General features: G+C 48.1%; 1 protein-coding gene across 1 annotated transcript in view; it reads left to right on the top strand.

The window, feature by feature from the left end:
- The window catches only part of ZFAT (zinc finger and AT-hook domain containing), a 154,213-nt gene that overhangs the window by 110,952 nt on the left and 27,153 nt on the right, over window positions 1-16,108 (top strand). The window contains exons 12-13 of the mRNA XM_059043620.2: window positions 5,590-5,728; window positions 13,991-14,109. Coding sequence (XP_058899603.1) covers window positions 5,590-5,728; window positions 13,991-14,109 — 258 coding nt within the window. The remainder of the gene's footprint in view (window positions 1-5,589; window positions 5,729-13,990; window positions 14,110-16,108) is intronic.

The raw sequence follows: 16,108 nt of genomic DNA, 5'->3' as shown, positions 1-16,108 counted from the left end.
CACGACCATGGACATCACCTCCTCACCAGCTTCTCGTCTGTTTTAAACATTCCTCTGAGTCCGTCTCTTGACGCCCAAGGGACATTGCATTAGCCTCTCTCATGCAGTTCGATGTCTTCTCATCAGGTCTGTCAGAGCCCGATTTCACATGTGAGATAGGACTTCCTGTCCTCTGCTGTTTTCTTTCTTTCTGTTTGAAGAACCAGAACAGCAAATCCTCCACTTGTGACAAAGTGTATTTTCCTCGCTTTCTTGACATAAGTCTGAGAACTTAGAGTTGCAGCCTCCACAAGTTCAATTGTACTTTTCCTTTCACCTCGGATGGTTGTCAGTGTACCTTTTGAGGGGGGATCGTTTGATGCGCCTTTTGAAGAAGGCATACCGTTTGCGTTGCTGAAACATCATTGACGCCTGACCTCAAATCCAGCTTCTCCCCCTGCCTCCTCCCCGTGACCTGGCCTTTGTTCTTAGCGTGTTCCTGAAACCAGCTCTTTTCAGTCAGGCCACAAGCCCACCTCCCTGATGGCCAGTCCCAGTGGACACTTGTTAGGCCTTGTCGGATTTCTTAGTGCACTTGACGCTGTCACCCCCTCCCTCCATGAAGGACATTCGTCTCCAGACACCCCTGATTCTTCAGCCTGCTGCCGTTCTTTCTTGTCCTTCCTCACGAGCTCCTCTCTTGCTGTTCCTGTGTTCCCGGGTGCTGTTCTAAGGCCACTTGTCTTATCACTTTACACACTCGCTGACAATGGGTGTGTTCTGTCCTAGGGCACTTTCTGGTTGCCCGAGCTCAGATCTGTACCTCTAGCCCAGAACTGCCCTCTGAGCTTTAGACTCCGAACACCTTATAGCTTCAGATGCTTTCTGGGCTGCCCTCCTGGATGTCCAGGGCTCTGCGTTCTCCCTCTTTCTCTCAGTATCTGTAGAACTTCCTCCACAGCTGCCCGGATACCCTCCTCCTGTGTCATCCGCGCTGGAAACTCGGGAGTCATCCCGAGGCTCTCCGTCTCTGTCTTCTCACACTGCGTCTCCATCTTCAGGTCGGCTGATCTTCCCTCCTCCATCTCTCTTAAACTCGCTCCTCCTTTCCCCTTGTTTTGTTCCACTCTCTCACTCTAGGCCTCTAGATCCCTTGTCTACACCACTGCAGCAACTGGACGGTCGATTCCCTGCCTTCAGTCTTGTTCCTTTCAAATCCACCCTCTGTTAATTTCCAGAGTGAACATTGTGAAGTTGGCACGTCACCCCCTGCTCGATAGCCACCGGAAACCCCATATCCTAAAAACCTCATTTCCTGATTCAGCGCACGTCCCGCTGTGACCTGGCTGTGTCTGCCCTCCGCTTGGCTTCCACCTGTCCCTGCCTCGTCCCTGCCCCCCAGGAACGGCCAGCATTCCTCCCAGCTCACCTTGGCGGTCCTCATTCGTAGAAGTTGATGGTGAGATGTGGGCCGCCTTATGTCTAGAAAATCCAAGCAAACCAAGCCATGCCCCTCCCAGGGAAGATAGATGTTCAGGAAATGACAAACGGGAAGTCAGATCATCTCTTCATTGCTGGCTGGTCTGGGGCCCCAAATCCAGTGCAGACCAAGTGGCCAGGCTGGGAGACTGTGAAACTTCGGGCAAATTCCTTAATCCTTATACATGTCAGTTTCTTATCTGTAAAATGGAGATAACAATTGCACCTACTGCATGAGGAGGTTGTGAGATTTCCAGGAACTAATCCCATGCAAAACTTAGAACTGTCTGGCATATGAAAGCTGTCAGTGAAGGTGAGCTAAAATAGTTATTATGTTAGGTCACATTACTTAACAAATCTAGTGCAACACTGCGTTGTAGGCAAGACAGCGGGTCTCTGCCTTGTTTTTGATCCACTTTCTTTTTGGATGTTTTGTCTCACATGCACTACAGGACTATAGCCTGCATATATTTTCCTCATAACTCTTGGCCGGATTCTGGCCTGAAAGCTTTCGATAAATAACTTCCCTTTGAGCTGCAGCGTCCTTTGCTATCTGCAAGTAATCAGACTTAGGAGACAAGTTTTGCGATTTAGTGTTTGCCTGGGTGACATTTAATCTTTGCAGTTGGTATCTGAAGTCCCCACGCTCTTGTGCATTCAGGGGATCACGAATCTCTCTCATTCGTTACTACGTCCCCAGGGTGAGAGGACAACGTCTGAGTCATAGCAGGAGGTCAGTAAATACATGCTCCATAAGCGAAATCCCAAGATGTGCACTGTTAATAATGCAGTCAGACTCTATGCCTGTCATCGGGTGGGTGCAGGGGCGTCACCCACGCTTTTCTTCGCCTACGTCTCCTGCTCCACAGCAACGGCCCCAGCAGAACTCCCTGCTGGAACGTGGCAATGCCCCACAAGTTCAAACTTGTTCGGCGTGAAAGGCCCAGATGCGGCTCAGCTGCACCATTTAAAGAGAGAGGGTCCTAAGAAGAAGTTAGGTGGTGATTGATTTCGTGGGAAAGATGATGGCGGCTTCAAGGGAGTAGAAGAGAACGGGAAGGTTTATCCTCCTAAACCCCTGGAGCCATTCAGCAGTGCAAGGGGCCAGGGGTCTGACCTCCCTGCCTCTAACAAAGGCTGAGATCACAGACTGTCAGAGGCGGCAGAAGGCTGTTTTGTCACGGAGGGAGGCTTGGTCAAAGTCAGTCTTTGAAAGGGTCCCTTTCAACTTTAAGAATTGAAGATTTTCATAGAAATCAGAAGGTCAGAAACTGATTTCTCATTTGGGCTCACCTCTACATTTTTTGGCCTATCTGCTTACGTTTTGGCCATTCTTCTTTCCATTAGCAGTTCTACCAAGGAGCAGGCGTGGGGAGTTAAAGGAGTCGAAAGTCTCATGAGGCACTTTATCCGCTTTGCTAGAAGAAGAATGGAATTGGCTCTCAAGCCTGAAGTTAGGTTTGTAGGACCATTTCTCATCTTAATTGCTTCTTCCGGCCGTGCTCGCTGACTACCCAGCACCGGCAGGGGAGCCGTTTTGGTGGTTCTTTTTGATTGCTATGCGAACACTAATATTTGCAAAATAATTTCATAGAACTTGCTTATATGGAGATGAAAGCACTTCAGAAGGTTTTAGCTTTTATTTTAACTTTGCAGATAATCATATATTGGCGTTTTAGGTCCTTTATTCTCTGCTCAGTAGATAGGTGAGAAGCCTGGCTAATTTTTGCCTTTGTTCCAGGTCCTTTTGTTTAATAAGCCCTCATAGGCCAAACCATGGGTTTCTTCTCCATGAAGGACAGAAAGTGGCACGTGCAGTGTAACACAAAGCATCCGATGACCAAGGTGTGGCCTTGACGGAGGGTGGGGTCCCTGGGGAAGGGTTTTTGGAGCAGTTTGGCTCACCAGAGAACCCCCTCCCCCCCCACCCCCCACCCTCCACCGAGTCGTGCTATCTGAGAAGTGCTTTCCTGGGAGTCACAGCATTTCCCTTACAGGCCAGGTCAGCACTTTCTCTGTGCTGGAGTGACAGATGAGAGGGGCAGCGGGGGGGGAGGAGGGCTCTGGACACGTGTCTGAGGAAGCTGGGCAGACTCGGTAGTTGGTTGGGTGGTAAGAGAGAAGGAAGAGTCTAGGGTGACGCCCAGGTTTCTGTCTTTGCATGAATAGCTGATTCTGCAGAAAGGTCGTGAGTCTGAAATCGTGTGTGTTCATTTTGAGGTGCTTCCAGAGCATCCCTGTAGAGATACCTGGAAGACAGTTGAAAATTCCTATCTGTGGTTTGGGAGCCATCACAACTGGATATATATGGCTATATCAGCATGTAAAAGCCATCATTGGAACAACAGCGGAAGAACACAACAGACCCCAGGGCAGAAACTTGGAGACAGTCAGCATTTCACCTCAGGAATGGGAAGCAGATCTAGTAAAATAACCCGAGAAAGAGAACCTGGTGATACAGTGCTGTCACCACGTTACGCGTCCTGGTGGGAGGTGGCAGCCAGTGGGAGGAGGTGGGGAAGGAGGGGGGCGAGGTCTGCAGAGGAGCCCGGGCTGTACCCGCAGGAGCGGTTTGCCTGGGAGATCGGGGGACCTGAGAGGAAGGGGATGGTATGGAGGCGGCAGGCAGGACCGCGCTTCGAGAGCATGGGGTGGGAGGTGGCCTAGAAGCAAGGAGTAGAGAGATTTAAACAGGCAGATGGCTTTTCTTTTCATTTTCTCCCCTTCCTCCATCTCTTTCTTTCTCTCCATGGGGAGACTTCAGCACATGTGTAGGCTTGAAGAACCATGGAAAGAGGGGCTGATTGGAGTGTCAAAGAGAGGACTTTTCCCATAGTCGGTGCACCCCGCTTCAGAGGTGCACGGCTCTGCTTTAGCTCTTCCAGGTGACAGTGGAGGAATATTGGTGACTTGGACAGTTGAGAAGGCGAGGTGGATTTGAGGTCTCACCAGACACAGTGGTGCCTCAGCTCCCGCAGACATAGCAAGGGTCGTGTAAAATTGCTAAAACGGTAAATGTAAAATTGTGAAAACGGTAAATGCTTTCTCTGGCAACGTAGATACCAGTTTATGTTGGATCGTTTAATTCTCACAGCAGCCTTACCAGGTAGTGGTATCATCCCCTTTGAACTGGTAAGAGGCTCAGAGCTCACAGGAGTTTCACTACTTGTCTGAAGTTCCATGGCCAGGCTGTGCTGGGGGTCAGGGGAAGCTGCCGCATCTGAGTCCCCTGCTGTCCTGTGGGCCACTCTGTGCTCTTCCGTTCCCGCTGGGCCAAGAAGCTGCTTGTGTCACCAGACAGGCCCCGAATGCAAAACTGGGATTGCCCTCGCCCTGTGCTGTACAGCGATGTAGCACGTGGCTCAGAGGGACGCTTGCTTTCGTCCTGACCAGGAGAAGGGCCTGGAAAGGACAGGGATCCAGTTGTCCATTCATCGCCTGGCCAGTGGATGGCTCTCAGTGGGCCTCCCAGGAGACCTGAGCAGGCACCCCTTCCCCTCACCACTCTGCGTCCCCCGAAGCAGTTGCGAGTCGGCAGATAAGACTGCACAGACGACCCGTTGGTGCCCTGATCCTAAAAGAGCCTTGTCTTGCCCAGGTGGGCGTGTTGGAAATAGATTTTATCAGGCACATTTCCCTGAGGGGCGACAGTGATGTATGTACGTGGTGCCTGCAGGTAAACGCTGTGGAGGAGTCCATTTAGTTAAAGAAGCAGGTGCATCAGGGAGTTAATGGGAAGGGGAGATGCTTGAATGGCAAAGAAAAGAAAAGTGATAGATTCCTGGGTTGCTTTTTGTCATTTTCTTCTTAAACAAGAACTGTAAATCTGGGGTGGACAGCAAAGAAAAGAAATCAGAGCAGCCTCATTTAGCAGAGACCCTCCTACCCTGGGGACCCCTGCCAGGTGACTTGGACGGTCCCTGCAGAGGCAGGGCTCAGCTGCCCCAGCTTGGCGTCTCTTCCTGGAGCATTTCCCAGCGGGCGGCTTGCCCCTCCCAGGCCTTCCAGGGAGCGGGCGCCCCCAGGTGGGAGAGTCGTGGAGGAGGACTGGGGGGAGTTGGGCCTCCTTCTCGCGGGGGCTCGATCGCACGGGGGCCGGCCGGGCCCTAACCCTCCTCCTTGTCCCCGCAGCCTTTCCGCTGCGCCCATTGCCACTACTCGTGCAACATCTCAGGCTCCCTGAAGCGGCACTACAACAGGAAACACCCCAACGAGGAGTACACCAACGTGGGCACCGGGGAGCTGGCGGCCGACGCGCTCATCCAGCAAGGTAGGCGAGCGGGCCGCCCCTGTCCTGCCCGGCCGAGCCCCACGGGGCGGCGCTGCGAGCTCCTGCAGCGCCGCCCTGTTCCTGAACGGTCCTCATCATAACCGCTGTCCTCCTCCTCCTCCTCCTCCTCCTCCTCCTCGCGGTTTATATCATGTTACTTATGCCGGGGTTGTATTACAGCTACCGTAATGGAACTCTTAAATGAACAAAGTGATAGTTAACCCACGGGTTTTACCACCCTTCCCATAATGTTCATTTATCAGTACAGTCGCCCCTCGGTATCCGCGGGGGATCAGCTCCGGGACCCTCACGGATACCGCAGTCCGCGGAGGCTCGATCCCTCGTGTACGATGGCAGAGAACAGTCAGCATTTGTATCTGCGGCCCCGCGTTGGATGCGGAACCCGGGGATGCGAAGGGCTGACTGTATTGCCTTTGGTCCTCGGTCCGTGCACACATTCTGCACAAATGAAAGTTCATGGCTTACTTAACAATGATTAACATGCACATTTTGTTTTCCGTCGGTACGCTGTCTTCCTACTCTAACCTCTGAGGGCTTTTTGCGATACAGCATCCAGTATTATTTAACTAGGCTCCTGTTGTTGAACGCTGTAGGGTTTCCAGATTTTTCTTTTATTGCAGTTGTAAATAATGCTGTACTGATCACATTTATAGGTGGGATTCTTTAGATTATCCAAAAATATTTATTGAGTGCTCAGATTACTTATGCATCTTGAAAAGGAAAAACTATTTAGAACATTTAAACTAAAGAGAATGGATGAACACCTCTAATATCATTGAGAAGTTTGGCGGGGTTTTGCTTCTTTTTTAAATAAATAATCACATTCCCACTTGAGAGGCTTTAGCTCACGTGCTGTTGCCACACAGAGACATGCTGTTGTATTTATATCTGTGCTTCGGTAATTCAGCTGAAAAATGATTGCAGCGTGCCATGCGCCAGTTGCTACTCTTTCCTGAATCCTGTGACTCTTTGAAGCTGAAGACCATTTTAGAAATCTGCCCCCGTAAACAGAGCTGTGGGATTGTAAACTCGGCTGCAGCTGGGGCCGCTCCTAGTTTTCCGACGCAGCGTGAAGCTCCACTTGCTGCAATCGCCGTGAAAGACATCTTAATGTAAAACAGATGAATTGACTGTATCCTTCAGCACTTTCGGTGGCAGGGCTGATGTACGGAAACGGACGAGCAGCAGAGAACAGTCGGGATCGTTTTAAGCCATCCGTCTGGGGTAACGGGAGCGTGGGCCTGGCGTTGGCTTGAGTGGCAGCTTCACGGAGCTGGAGGGCAGGAGGGTGCGGTGCCATTTGGGCAAGTCACCCTCCTCTCTACCTGAGGCCCCGCACCTCGGGTGGAGTTCACAGCAGCCATCCCTTGTGATCGCGGGGAGAGTGAAACGAGGACACTCGAGTGTCTGGCACTCAATGCATTTTCATTCCTTTCTTTTGTTTTTATGTTTTTTTGTTTTTTTTTCTGAAAATATGCCAGTCCTTCTCGAGCTGGTGCATCATTTTTGATGACTCCCCTGTCTAGGAATCACAGAGGAGAGGATGGATCGCCTTAGAGTCACAGTAAATAATTGGAGTAGCGGGCTAGCGATTCGTTTTAACATCCTTCACACTCTTGGGTTGGATTGGCAGGAAATAGACATTTACTGTGGCACTTGGGACAGGCGTGGGGATCTGATTGATGACAGTGTCGTAGCTCCGGGCTTCCAAACTTTCATCGTTGCCTTGCAGAAAATGTGCTGAGGTCAAGTTGCTTCATGCCCTAAGTTTTCACTTAACTTTCCAAGACTCTCTATAACGAATTGGCATTCCCTGACAGGGTCTGGGTTTTATTTCTCATCTTTGCAGGGCTATTTTTGGCCTGTGTGTGTGTGTGTGTGTGTGTGTGTGTGTGTGTGTTATTTATTTTTCCTGTGCCCCCCTTTAAGAGACCTACTGTGGACGGAAACAACTAAACGTCTCTTGGCTCATAGGAGACATTGTGCCATTGTGTGTTGGTGGGAAAACTGTCTCTGAAAGCAGAGAGCTGGTTTACTGTGAGTGCAGCTCAGAGATCTCAAGAGCGCACAGCTCTCACTGTGGAGAGTGAAGGAGGCAGGAAGAAAGTGGAACTGGATAAAATGACTGTTTGGAAATGATGAGGTGTTCGGTACCACTGGAATTGTTCATTTCCTTTTGATTAATTTCATGTAATTCTCCCTACCCCCACTTGGTTTCATTTTCATCTTCAGATCACCCCTCAAAAGATATCTTTGTGGGACTTTATAATTTCTGGTTTTCAGATAGAGGAATATGTGTTAAAATGATGATGTAATAAAAAACCCACAAATAAAATGTAGTTTTATCAAAATGATGCTAGTCTCCTGAAACCAGTGCAGGGACTCCTTGTCCATCAGCTGTGTTTAAATGGTGTCGCACTGTGACACAGGCAGAGCCATCAATTGCTGGGAAAGATTCTACTGCCCACACGCTCAGGGGTTTGGGGGAGGGTGTCCGTGCACAGCACCGCAGGAGAGGCGGGAAGAAGGCCGAATAGGCTGAGGTTTCTGCTCCGTGTAGGTTTCTGAGGAAAGGCACATGGTGTATTCCACGGAGTTTGGGTCATTTTCAGCGCACTCGGGAATGGGGGCTGCTAGGGCATCCACTCCTCGTGTTTTGTGAGTGTTTACCAGCTGGCTCTCCCGGGGCAGGGAGAAGGGAACCTGACTCGTAGCATTAGCCAATTTCTGGGCCGTGCATATTTCCCAGGGCCAATTTTAAGCTTCCGGTGTGAGGTCGCTGAGCTGGGAAGAGATGGTTCCAGCGGCCCCAGCACACCTCTGGTCCTGGGGACACAGGTGCCGCTTCCAGCCGCATGCCAGCTGGGCCCCGTCAGGAGGCACCAGTTCCCTCGGGCTCCGGTGCTTTTTGGCAATTAGACTTGTACTGAATGCTACTTAAGCGTTTTATTCCCTGCTTGTGTTTTATGTACTTCTGATATTTTGGTGTTTTTTTTGTTTGTTTGTTTGTTTGTTTGTTTTTTGCGGTATGCGGGCCTCTCACTGCTGTGGCCTCTCCCGTTGCGCGGAGCACAGGCTCTGGACGCGCAGGCTCAGCGGCCATGGCTCACGGGCCCAGCCGCTCCGCGGCATGTGGGATCCTCCCGGACCGGGGCACGAACCCGCGTCCCCTGCATCGGCAGGCGGACTCTCAACCACTGCGCCACCAGGGAAGCCCTACTTCTGATATTTTGAAAGCAGATCAGACAATCTCTTGTTTATTCTTCTCAGCCCATCACTTGTTCATTAATATGGATTCGAGGCGTTTTCCCACAAAATGCACGTTTTTCACGTTGTATCGCTTCAGTGGGCCTGCCCCTTTCCTCCTTTTAAAACGCCCCCAGATGAAGCTAGCTCAGGAGCTGGGTCACTAAATCACCGGTTGTGAGAGGCATCCGATGCTTTGATGCTAAGTGTCACAAACTCTCAGCTCATTCCTGGAGCACACGGTGGGCTAACGATGGGGCTTAGCGGGCTGGTCCTTTTCCGGTGACCTCAAGGTCCTCCTTCAAGTCGCCCCAGGCGGTTGGCACGAGCGGAGGGTTGGGACCACAGACCCTGGAGGTGGGTCTGTGATCACTGTGGCCCCTGGACCAGTCACTTACCTTCTCGGAGCATCCGCTTGCAAAGATGAGATCTTATTCTTGAAGATTCCAGACCGTGCCTGACATGTAACAAGTGCCTGATAAATGGTTCAAATTCCCTGTCATGTTTATTCCCAAAGTCCTTCTTTGTGGTGTATCTTGAGCTGCTCGTGTGTCCCACACTGTGCAAGGCACTGGGATGCGGTAGCATTTTTGCCATGTTCCTGCCTCTGGGTTGGAGACGAGGGCTGGGCGGCTCCTCTGTGTTCCGATCCTCTAACAGAAAGTACACGTTCCTTTTAACAGGCCCCGTGTTGCTCATAGGAGGAAAATTATCTGCTTCTCCTGGGAGGTGTGCCTTACCTCAGGCTCCCCGTTTTAGGGGAGCCATGGAGGAAGGGTAGGTAATTAAGATAAGAAAAGATGTGAGGAAGAGGACCAGGAGAAGGCTTAGCTTGGTTTTGTGGCATCTGCTAAAATCTTTGCATTATTTTGAACAGTTGTATTAGAAAAGTGTAAATATGTGTACATCTGTACCTTAGGTGTACATTCACACCAGATTCAGGGAAAATAGTATAGAAGAAAATCCAGAAACTATCAGTTACCCCAGAGTCCTTTATTTGACTTCTGGACATTTTTATTTTAAAATTGTTTTTATTAGGGCCTAGACCCCATACATCATTGGCAGGCGCTTCCAGGGCGGTGACGCTACGCCGTGTTGTTGGTTGTTATTTTATACGTTATCTTCTCTCTCACGAAGCTCTGTGGGGCTGGCGTCATCATTTCCATTTTAAAATGAGGAGATGCAGGGAGGGAGAAGGACCGGCCCCGGCCACAAAGTGAGCCGGTGGTCAAGCCAGACCGCGGTCCTGATCCAGAGTCTGGTTTCTCACCACGGATGGGCTGGATCTCAGACCCCAAGATTTTGAGGAGTGTGTGAGGCGACCAGGAGGGATGGGGGAGACCTTGCTTAAGCTCCGTTTACCACTTCCTCACTGGGGCTTGGAACGTCAGCCTGGCTTATAGTCAAGTGCACTTTGTTTTTCCTCTGCAGTATTTCCCAAGTCTGATTTCAATTTCGTATCTCACTTGTTAATAAAATCAAATTACTCTGTATCCACTTTCCTTTGATAATTAAGCTGCTTTTGGTCCAGTTACCCTTGAGTGCCCGTATTAGTTTCTTATTGCTGCTGTAATAAATGACCACAAACTTGGTGGTGGTTTAAAGCAACACGGATTTATTATCTTACCATTCTAATGGTCAGGAGTCCAAGATGGTCCTCACAGGCTGAAGTCAAGTTTGCTAACAAGTCTGTATTCCTAATGGGGTCTCTAGGGGAGGATCTGATTTCTTGCCTTTTCCAGCTTCTAGACACTGCCCACATTCCTTTCTCGTGCCCCTTCCTCCAAAGCCAGCAGTCTTTCTCAGGTAACGTCACTGGGATCTGCTCTCCCACTCCCTTCTTAGGAGGACCCTTGTGATTACATTAGGCCCACCCACATAGCCCAGAATAATCCCCCCATCTCAAGATCCTTAGGTGAATCCTACCTTTGAGATCCCTTTTGCCCTGGGAGGTCGCATAGTCACATGTTCCAGGCATTTAGATATGAATATCTTTGGGGGGGGGGCCCATTGTTCTGTTGACCTCGCTGCCTTTTATAAGGATATAAGCTTTAGCATTTTTCCCTTGGTAGAAGAGAAAACCAAGACCCAGAGAATTTAAGGAAGTGGTTCTGAGTCACGTGAGCAAGTGCCAAATTCAGGTCTTCTGACTGTCCAACCCAGTGTCCCGTGCCATTCTGGGAGTTATATTATTGAAAATGAAATTGAATTTTCCATAATGTCAGCCACTGCAAAGGAGTGCAAATAGTTTAATGCTCAGAATTCCTCCAGGGTATACTGCGTTCCAAAAAGAACAAAGGGTTCCATGATGGAATTTTAAAATTGCTCCTGAAATTCTATTCTTTGGCCTGGTTTGTCTTTCCTCAGGAGGAATTTGCGATTTGGGCGGTAGGTGGGGGGATGTTTAGGGTTTTATGGTGCACACTTGATATCAGTGCTGCAAGGAAATTCACCAGGCCTCTCCGTGACCTTTACTGAGTGTGCCCTAAGTAAACATTTAATGAATTGAAATGGAAATTAATATTTCTCAGCTTTAATGTCAATTAACTGGCATAGTTACACTTCGGTCTAGATTACATATTTCCATTTGTTGTTTTTTAATTAAAGCCACCATGGCAAAGGTGGACGTTTTAATTAATGTGGAGGCATTCTCATATGAATTTTAATTTAAACATAATATAAGGATGTTTTTCTCCCTAAATTAGTTTCTGTTAAAGAATAGCCCAGAAGGAACCTTCAATTTCATTTTAAAGCCTAAATTTAACCTTAGGTAGTTTGCTTGTGTTCATTGCCTCATATTAAGTCTTTATAGAAGCAATGTCAGCTTAACCAAAAGAAAAGGTAATGGTTCTCATACCTTGGAGGGTTTTAAAAGATGATTGTAGGAAAATATTTCATTTTAGATGATTAATAAGCAATAACAAAGAAGGTTAAAAAGTAAGTTTAATTATCCTCTGGGCAAGAAAGAACAAGCCCATTTGATTTTGCCTTAAAAAAAAGTGCAGTGTATTTGAGTTTCAGAAAACAAGCATCTGTCGTGGCCTCTCCCGTTGCAGAGCACAGGCTCCAGACACGCAGGCTCAGTAGTTGTGGCTCACGGGCCCAGTTGCTCCGCGGCACGTGGGATCCTCCCAGACCAGGGCTCGAACCCATGTCCCCTGCGTTGGCAGGCGGATTCCCAGCCACCGCGCCACCAGGGAAGCCCCCCAAGCATCTGTTTGAGCTGCCTTTTCTGTAGAATGTTCTGGAAGTTCAGAATTGGTGTCTGTTGCCAGTCTTTGCGCTGACTCTGGCTCCTGTCTCTGTTGGATCCGCTGTGCTCTCCTGTGGCCTCCCAGCGTGAGAGGCCGAAAGTTTAAGGGGTTGTGCTGTCGGCCACCTGGGGTGGCTTCCGTTCCTTCTCATGACTTTCTGGGGAATCGCCCACCACCTCAGGTGATAGACAGGAAACCCCAGTTACAGAACGGTGCTAAGAGTCACTGACATGGAATGGATTCAGGAGAGCTAGCACATCCCAGCTGCATCTGGGAGATGCTTAAATTATGTGATGTATACCATGAGATTTGGCTAGTTCTTATATAATTTGTTAAGACACCTTGTCATGAGGACAGAATTCCTCTCCCTCCCTCCTTAGTGCCCCAGTGAGCAAGAAATAAATACTGATGCTGGGAGAGCACAGGGAAGCACAGCAGGTCCAGCAGAGACAGGGCACCGGGTCAGCAGACAGACTGACAACAGCAGGTGTCCTGAGAAGAGGAGGAGCTGGGGGAATGCAAAAGACAGAGAAAGGCGAGGATGGGGGGTGGGGGGGCGAGGGGAAGGGACAAGCCTGGAGCGGGAGGCAGGGACCAGGCCACTGGGGTCACAGGCCACAGCAAGGAGCTGGGGTTTTATTCTGGGTGTGATGGGGAGGCAGTAGAGGGTCTTACACCTACGTGAGATGTGATTTTGTGTGAGTTTTTCTTTGTGTGCTGGGTGTAGAGCAGACACACAGTGGCTGCGGGGAGACCACTTAGGTGCCTGGTGGTCCCATCTCACTGCCCCGGACAACTCAGGGTGCACACCTGAGGGCGCCAGCGCTTAGCCTGACTCTGGCCTGCTAAATGCCTGGTAGATTTGCAGGCCTGATGCGGGGCTACAGTTAGCCTCCCGAGGGGCTAGCGTTTGCTTCTGGAAGTGCAAACCTGTTAAATCACTTTGCTGTTCATCTGAGACTAACGCCGCACTGTACATCAACTCTACTTCGCATAAACAGACAAATAAATCAGTGATTTTTGTCCCGCTCCTAATTTAGTTGCTGCTTCTGATATAATTTTAGAAAGATAGTCTTTGTGTGATTTGGTGTGTCGGTTTTTTTGGTTTTTTCTTTTTTTATCCTAGAGTTTTATATTCTCTTAATGAAAGCATCCAGATACTTCCTGGAACATGTGTAAGATTTAATCAATTAAATAAATCGTGACATTTCAGGATGTGACCAGCTTTTTCATTTGTCCTTTAGCGGGCTATTCACATGGGAATTTATATCACTGGCTCCGCTTCTGATGTGAAGGAGACTGAGAACCTGGCCCTTGGTCTTAGTGTTTTAGGATGAAGGAGATTGAGAACAGCACCCGTTGTCCTTCAGTTATTGTTTTGCTTTTCCAAATTATTTGTTGTTTTCGAATAAAAACATGAAAAAATCACTTAAGCTGCTCAGCCACTTGGCCAAGGGAATTATATTACCCATCTTAATTCTCTCTGGCACCTAAAATATTACGTGTGTATTAGGTTCGCTGCAAATTCTCATTTAATAAACGAAAAGAAATGCATTAAGTTTTAAACCTTTGCCCTGAAAAACACGTATACTGTTGCTATTCTGTTTAATATTAAGGTAAGCTTGGGTTGAAAGTAAGTACTGGAGACAGAAAAATACATTCCTTAGATTTGAAGCATTTGAATGGAAGGCAGAATTCATGTGTTGTGAATGCTTCCTTTTACCTGTGTCTGTGCTTTCAGGTTGTTTGAAGTGTCCTGTGTGCAGCTTCGTTTATGGCACCAAATGGGAGTTCAACAGGCACTTGAAGAACAAGCATGGCCTGAAGTTGGTGGAGAACGAAGGAGATCCCAAGTGGGAGGTACTTCTTAAAGCCTGGTATCGATTGTGACTTTCCTAAACGCAGGTGACAAACCAGGCAAGCCCAGCGCTGTTCCTCGGAGCAGTGGGTTTTCTGGTGGGGAAACTTGGAAATCTTTTCAAACCCTGTCTCATATCTGAGGGGTACCACTGGGTGAGAGCCAGGCCATGCATGTGACTTCTTACTCTGCGTTGCATTTAGGATGGTTTGTGAACGTCTGGGTTGGACTCATCGATATTTTCACTTCTGTTATCACGGATTCAGAGTTTCAGAAATTGCATCTGAAAGAAGAATGCTCAACAGGGCATGTATATTGTCAGTCCTCACCCAGAGGACAGGGAGGGGCCCCGTTTGCTGATTCTAGGCCCTCCTCTCCTTCCACCGGAGGCATGTGCTCCTACGTGTCACCTTTGTTTTCCCCTCAGGGGTTGGAACCAGTTTCCTGACTGAATTATATAAAAGCCAGTAGCTGTTTTTTAAAAGCCAGTAGTTGTTTCTCTTTTCAAGTACCAGGGGTCGCACCAAATTGCAGTTTACCTTAGGCAGAGTTTCTCAAACTGAGTCCTGCTAAAGCTATGATCCGGATAATTCTTTGTGGTAGAGGGCTGTGCTGTGCATTTCGGAATGTTTAGCAGTATCACTGACCTCTCCCCACTGGGATCCATTCACATACCCAGCTGTGAAAACCAGACTATCACAGACATTGCCAGTGTTCCCCAGGAGTCAAAATCACCCCCAATTGAGGACCACTACCTGAGAACTTTCTAGGGCATTAGAGTATCCAGTGGGCTTACTCCAGTTAAGAGTAAGGGCTTTGAAACAAATCCAACACCCCATGCAAAACAACAATACATCGTGACAATGTGAGGAGTATTCCAGAATTCAGGGGAAGGGTTGTCCAGTAGGAGGGAATGTGTTAATGTGTCCATGTAACCCATCATAATGAGAGAACTAGGGAGAAAAATGAAATGATCATCTTCATAGATGCAGAAAAGGCACCTATGAAAATTTGACAAAATTGAGCATCCATTGATTAAAAGCAGTCAATAAGGTAGAATTTGATGAATACATCTTTAAGATGAAAAGCAAAATGTATGTGTTTCAGCCCAAAAGCTGGCATCCTAGACTAGGGGGTTTCTCGTTAGAGTTGGGAACAGGATTAGGGTGCCTCAGGGGCTCTGGTTTTTAGCATCACATGGGAGGCCTCAGCTGGTGTGTTGGACAAAGGCAGAGTAAATAGAGACGTAAGAATTGGAAGAGAAGAAATAAAGTACCTCTGTAGACATAGGATTATGTTTTTGAAAATCTGAAAGAGTAAGTCAAAAATCTTCTACACACAATAAGCAGCAGATTAAAACATCAATATACAATAATCAATGACTTGTCTATCGAGAGAACCTAGAGCAAAGGAACAGAGATTTGAAAAAAGAGATATTTTACAAATACGAGAGGAAGAGATAAGTGAATTCATTTATAAATTGGGAGTGTGGAGAACTTTCCTAACTGTAACTCAAAATCCAGATTCAATTAGGGAAAAGACTGAAAAAAAATTGACCACGTAAAAAAATTTAAAAACTACTATGTAAAAGCACTCAAGAAGTAGAGGGGCAAATGACAAAAAAATATTTTCAGTCATATCCTAGAAAAAAGGGTGAATATCTTTACATTATGAAAGGCTTCTAGAAATACTGATGAAAAAGATCGACAGCCCCAGTGGGTGAGAGATGAGAAAGGTTCATAGAAAAAGAAACACAAGTGACCTTGAATATCTGAAAGCACGATCAACCTCCCACATAATAAATGTAAGTAAAACTTGACAGAGATAGAATTTCTTACCTAGTAGACTGGCAAGAATCCAAAAGTTTCGACATCATCTCAGTTGGAGAGGCTGAAGGGAAATACGCACTCTCATGCATTGCTGGTGGGAATGCAAAACGATGTGACCTTTATGAAGGGGAATTTAGCTAAAATTACGTATGTGTTTCTTTTTCCATTAACT

The sequence above is a fragment of the Kogia breviceps genome, chromosome 17 (assembly GCF_026419965.1).
Source record: "Kogia breviceps isolate mKogBre1 chromosome 17, mKogBre1 haplotype 1, whole genome shotgun sequence".
Taxonomy (NCBI): domain Eukaryota; kingdom Metazoa; phylum Chordata; class Mammalia; order Artiodactyla; family Physeteridae; genus Kogia; species Kogia breviceps.
This window is presented reverse-complemented; position numbering and strand designations above follow the sequence as displayed.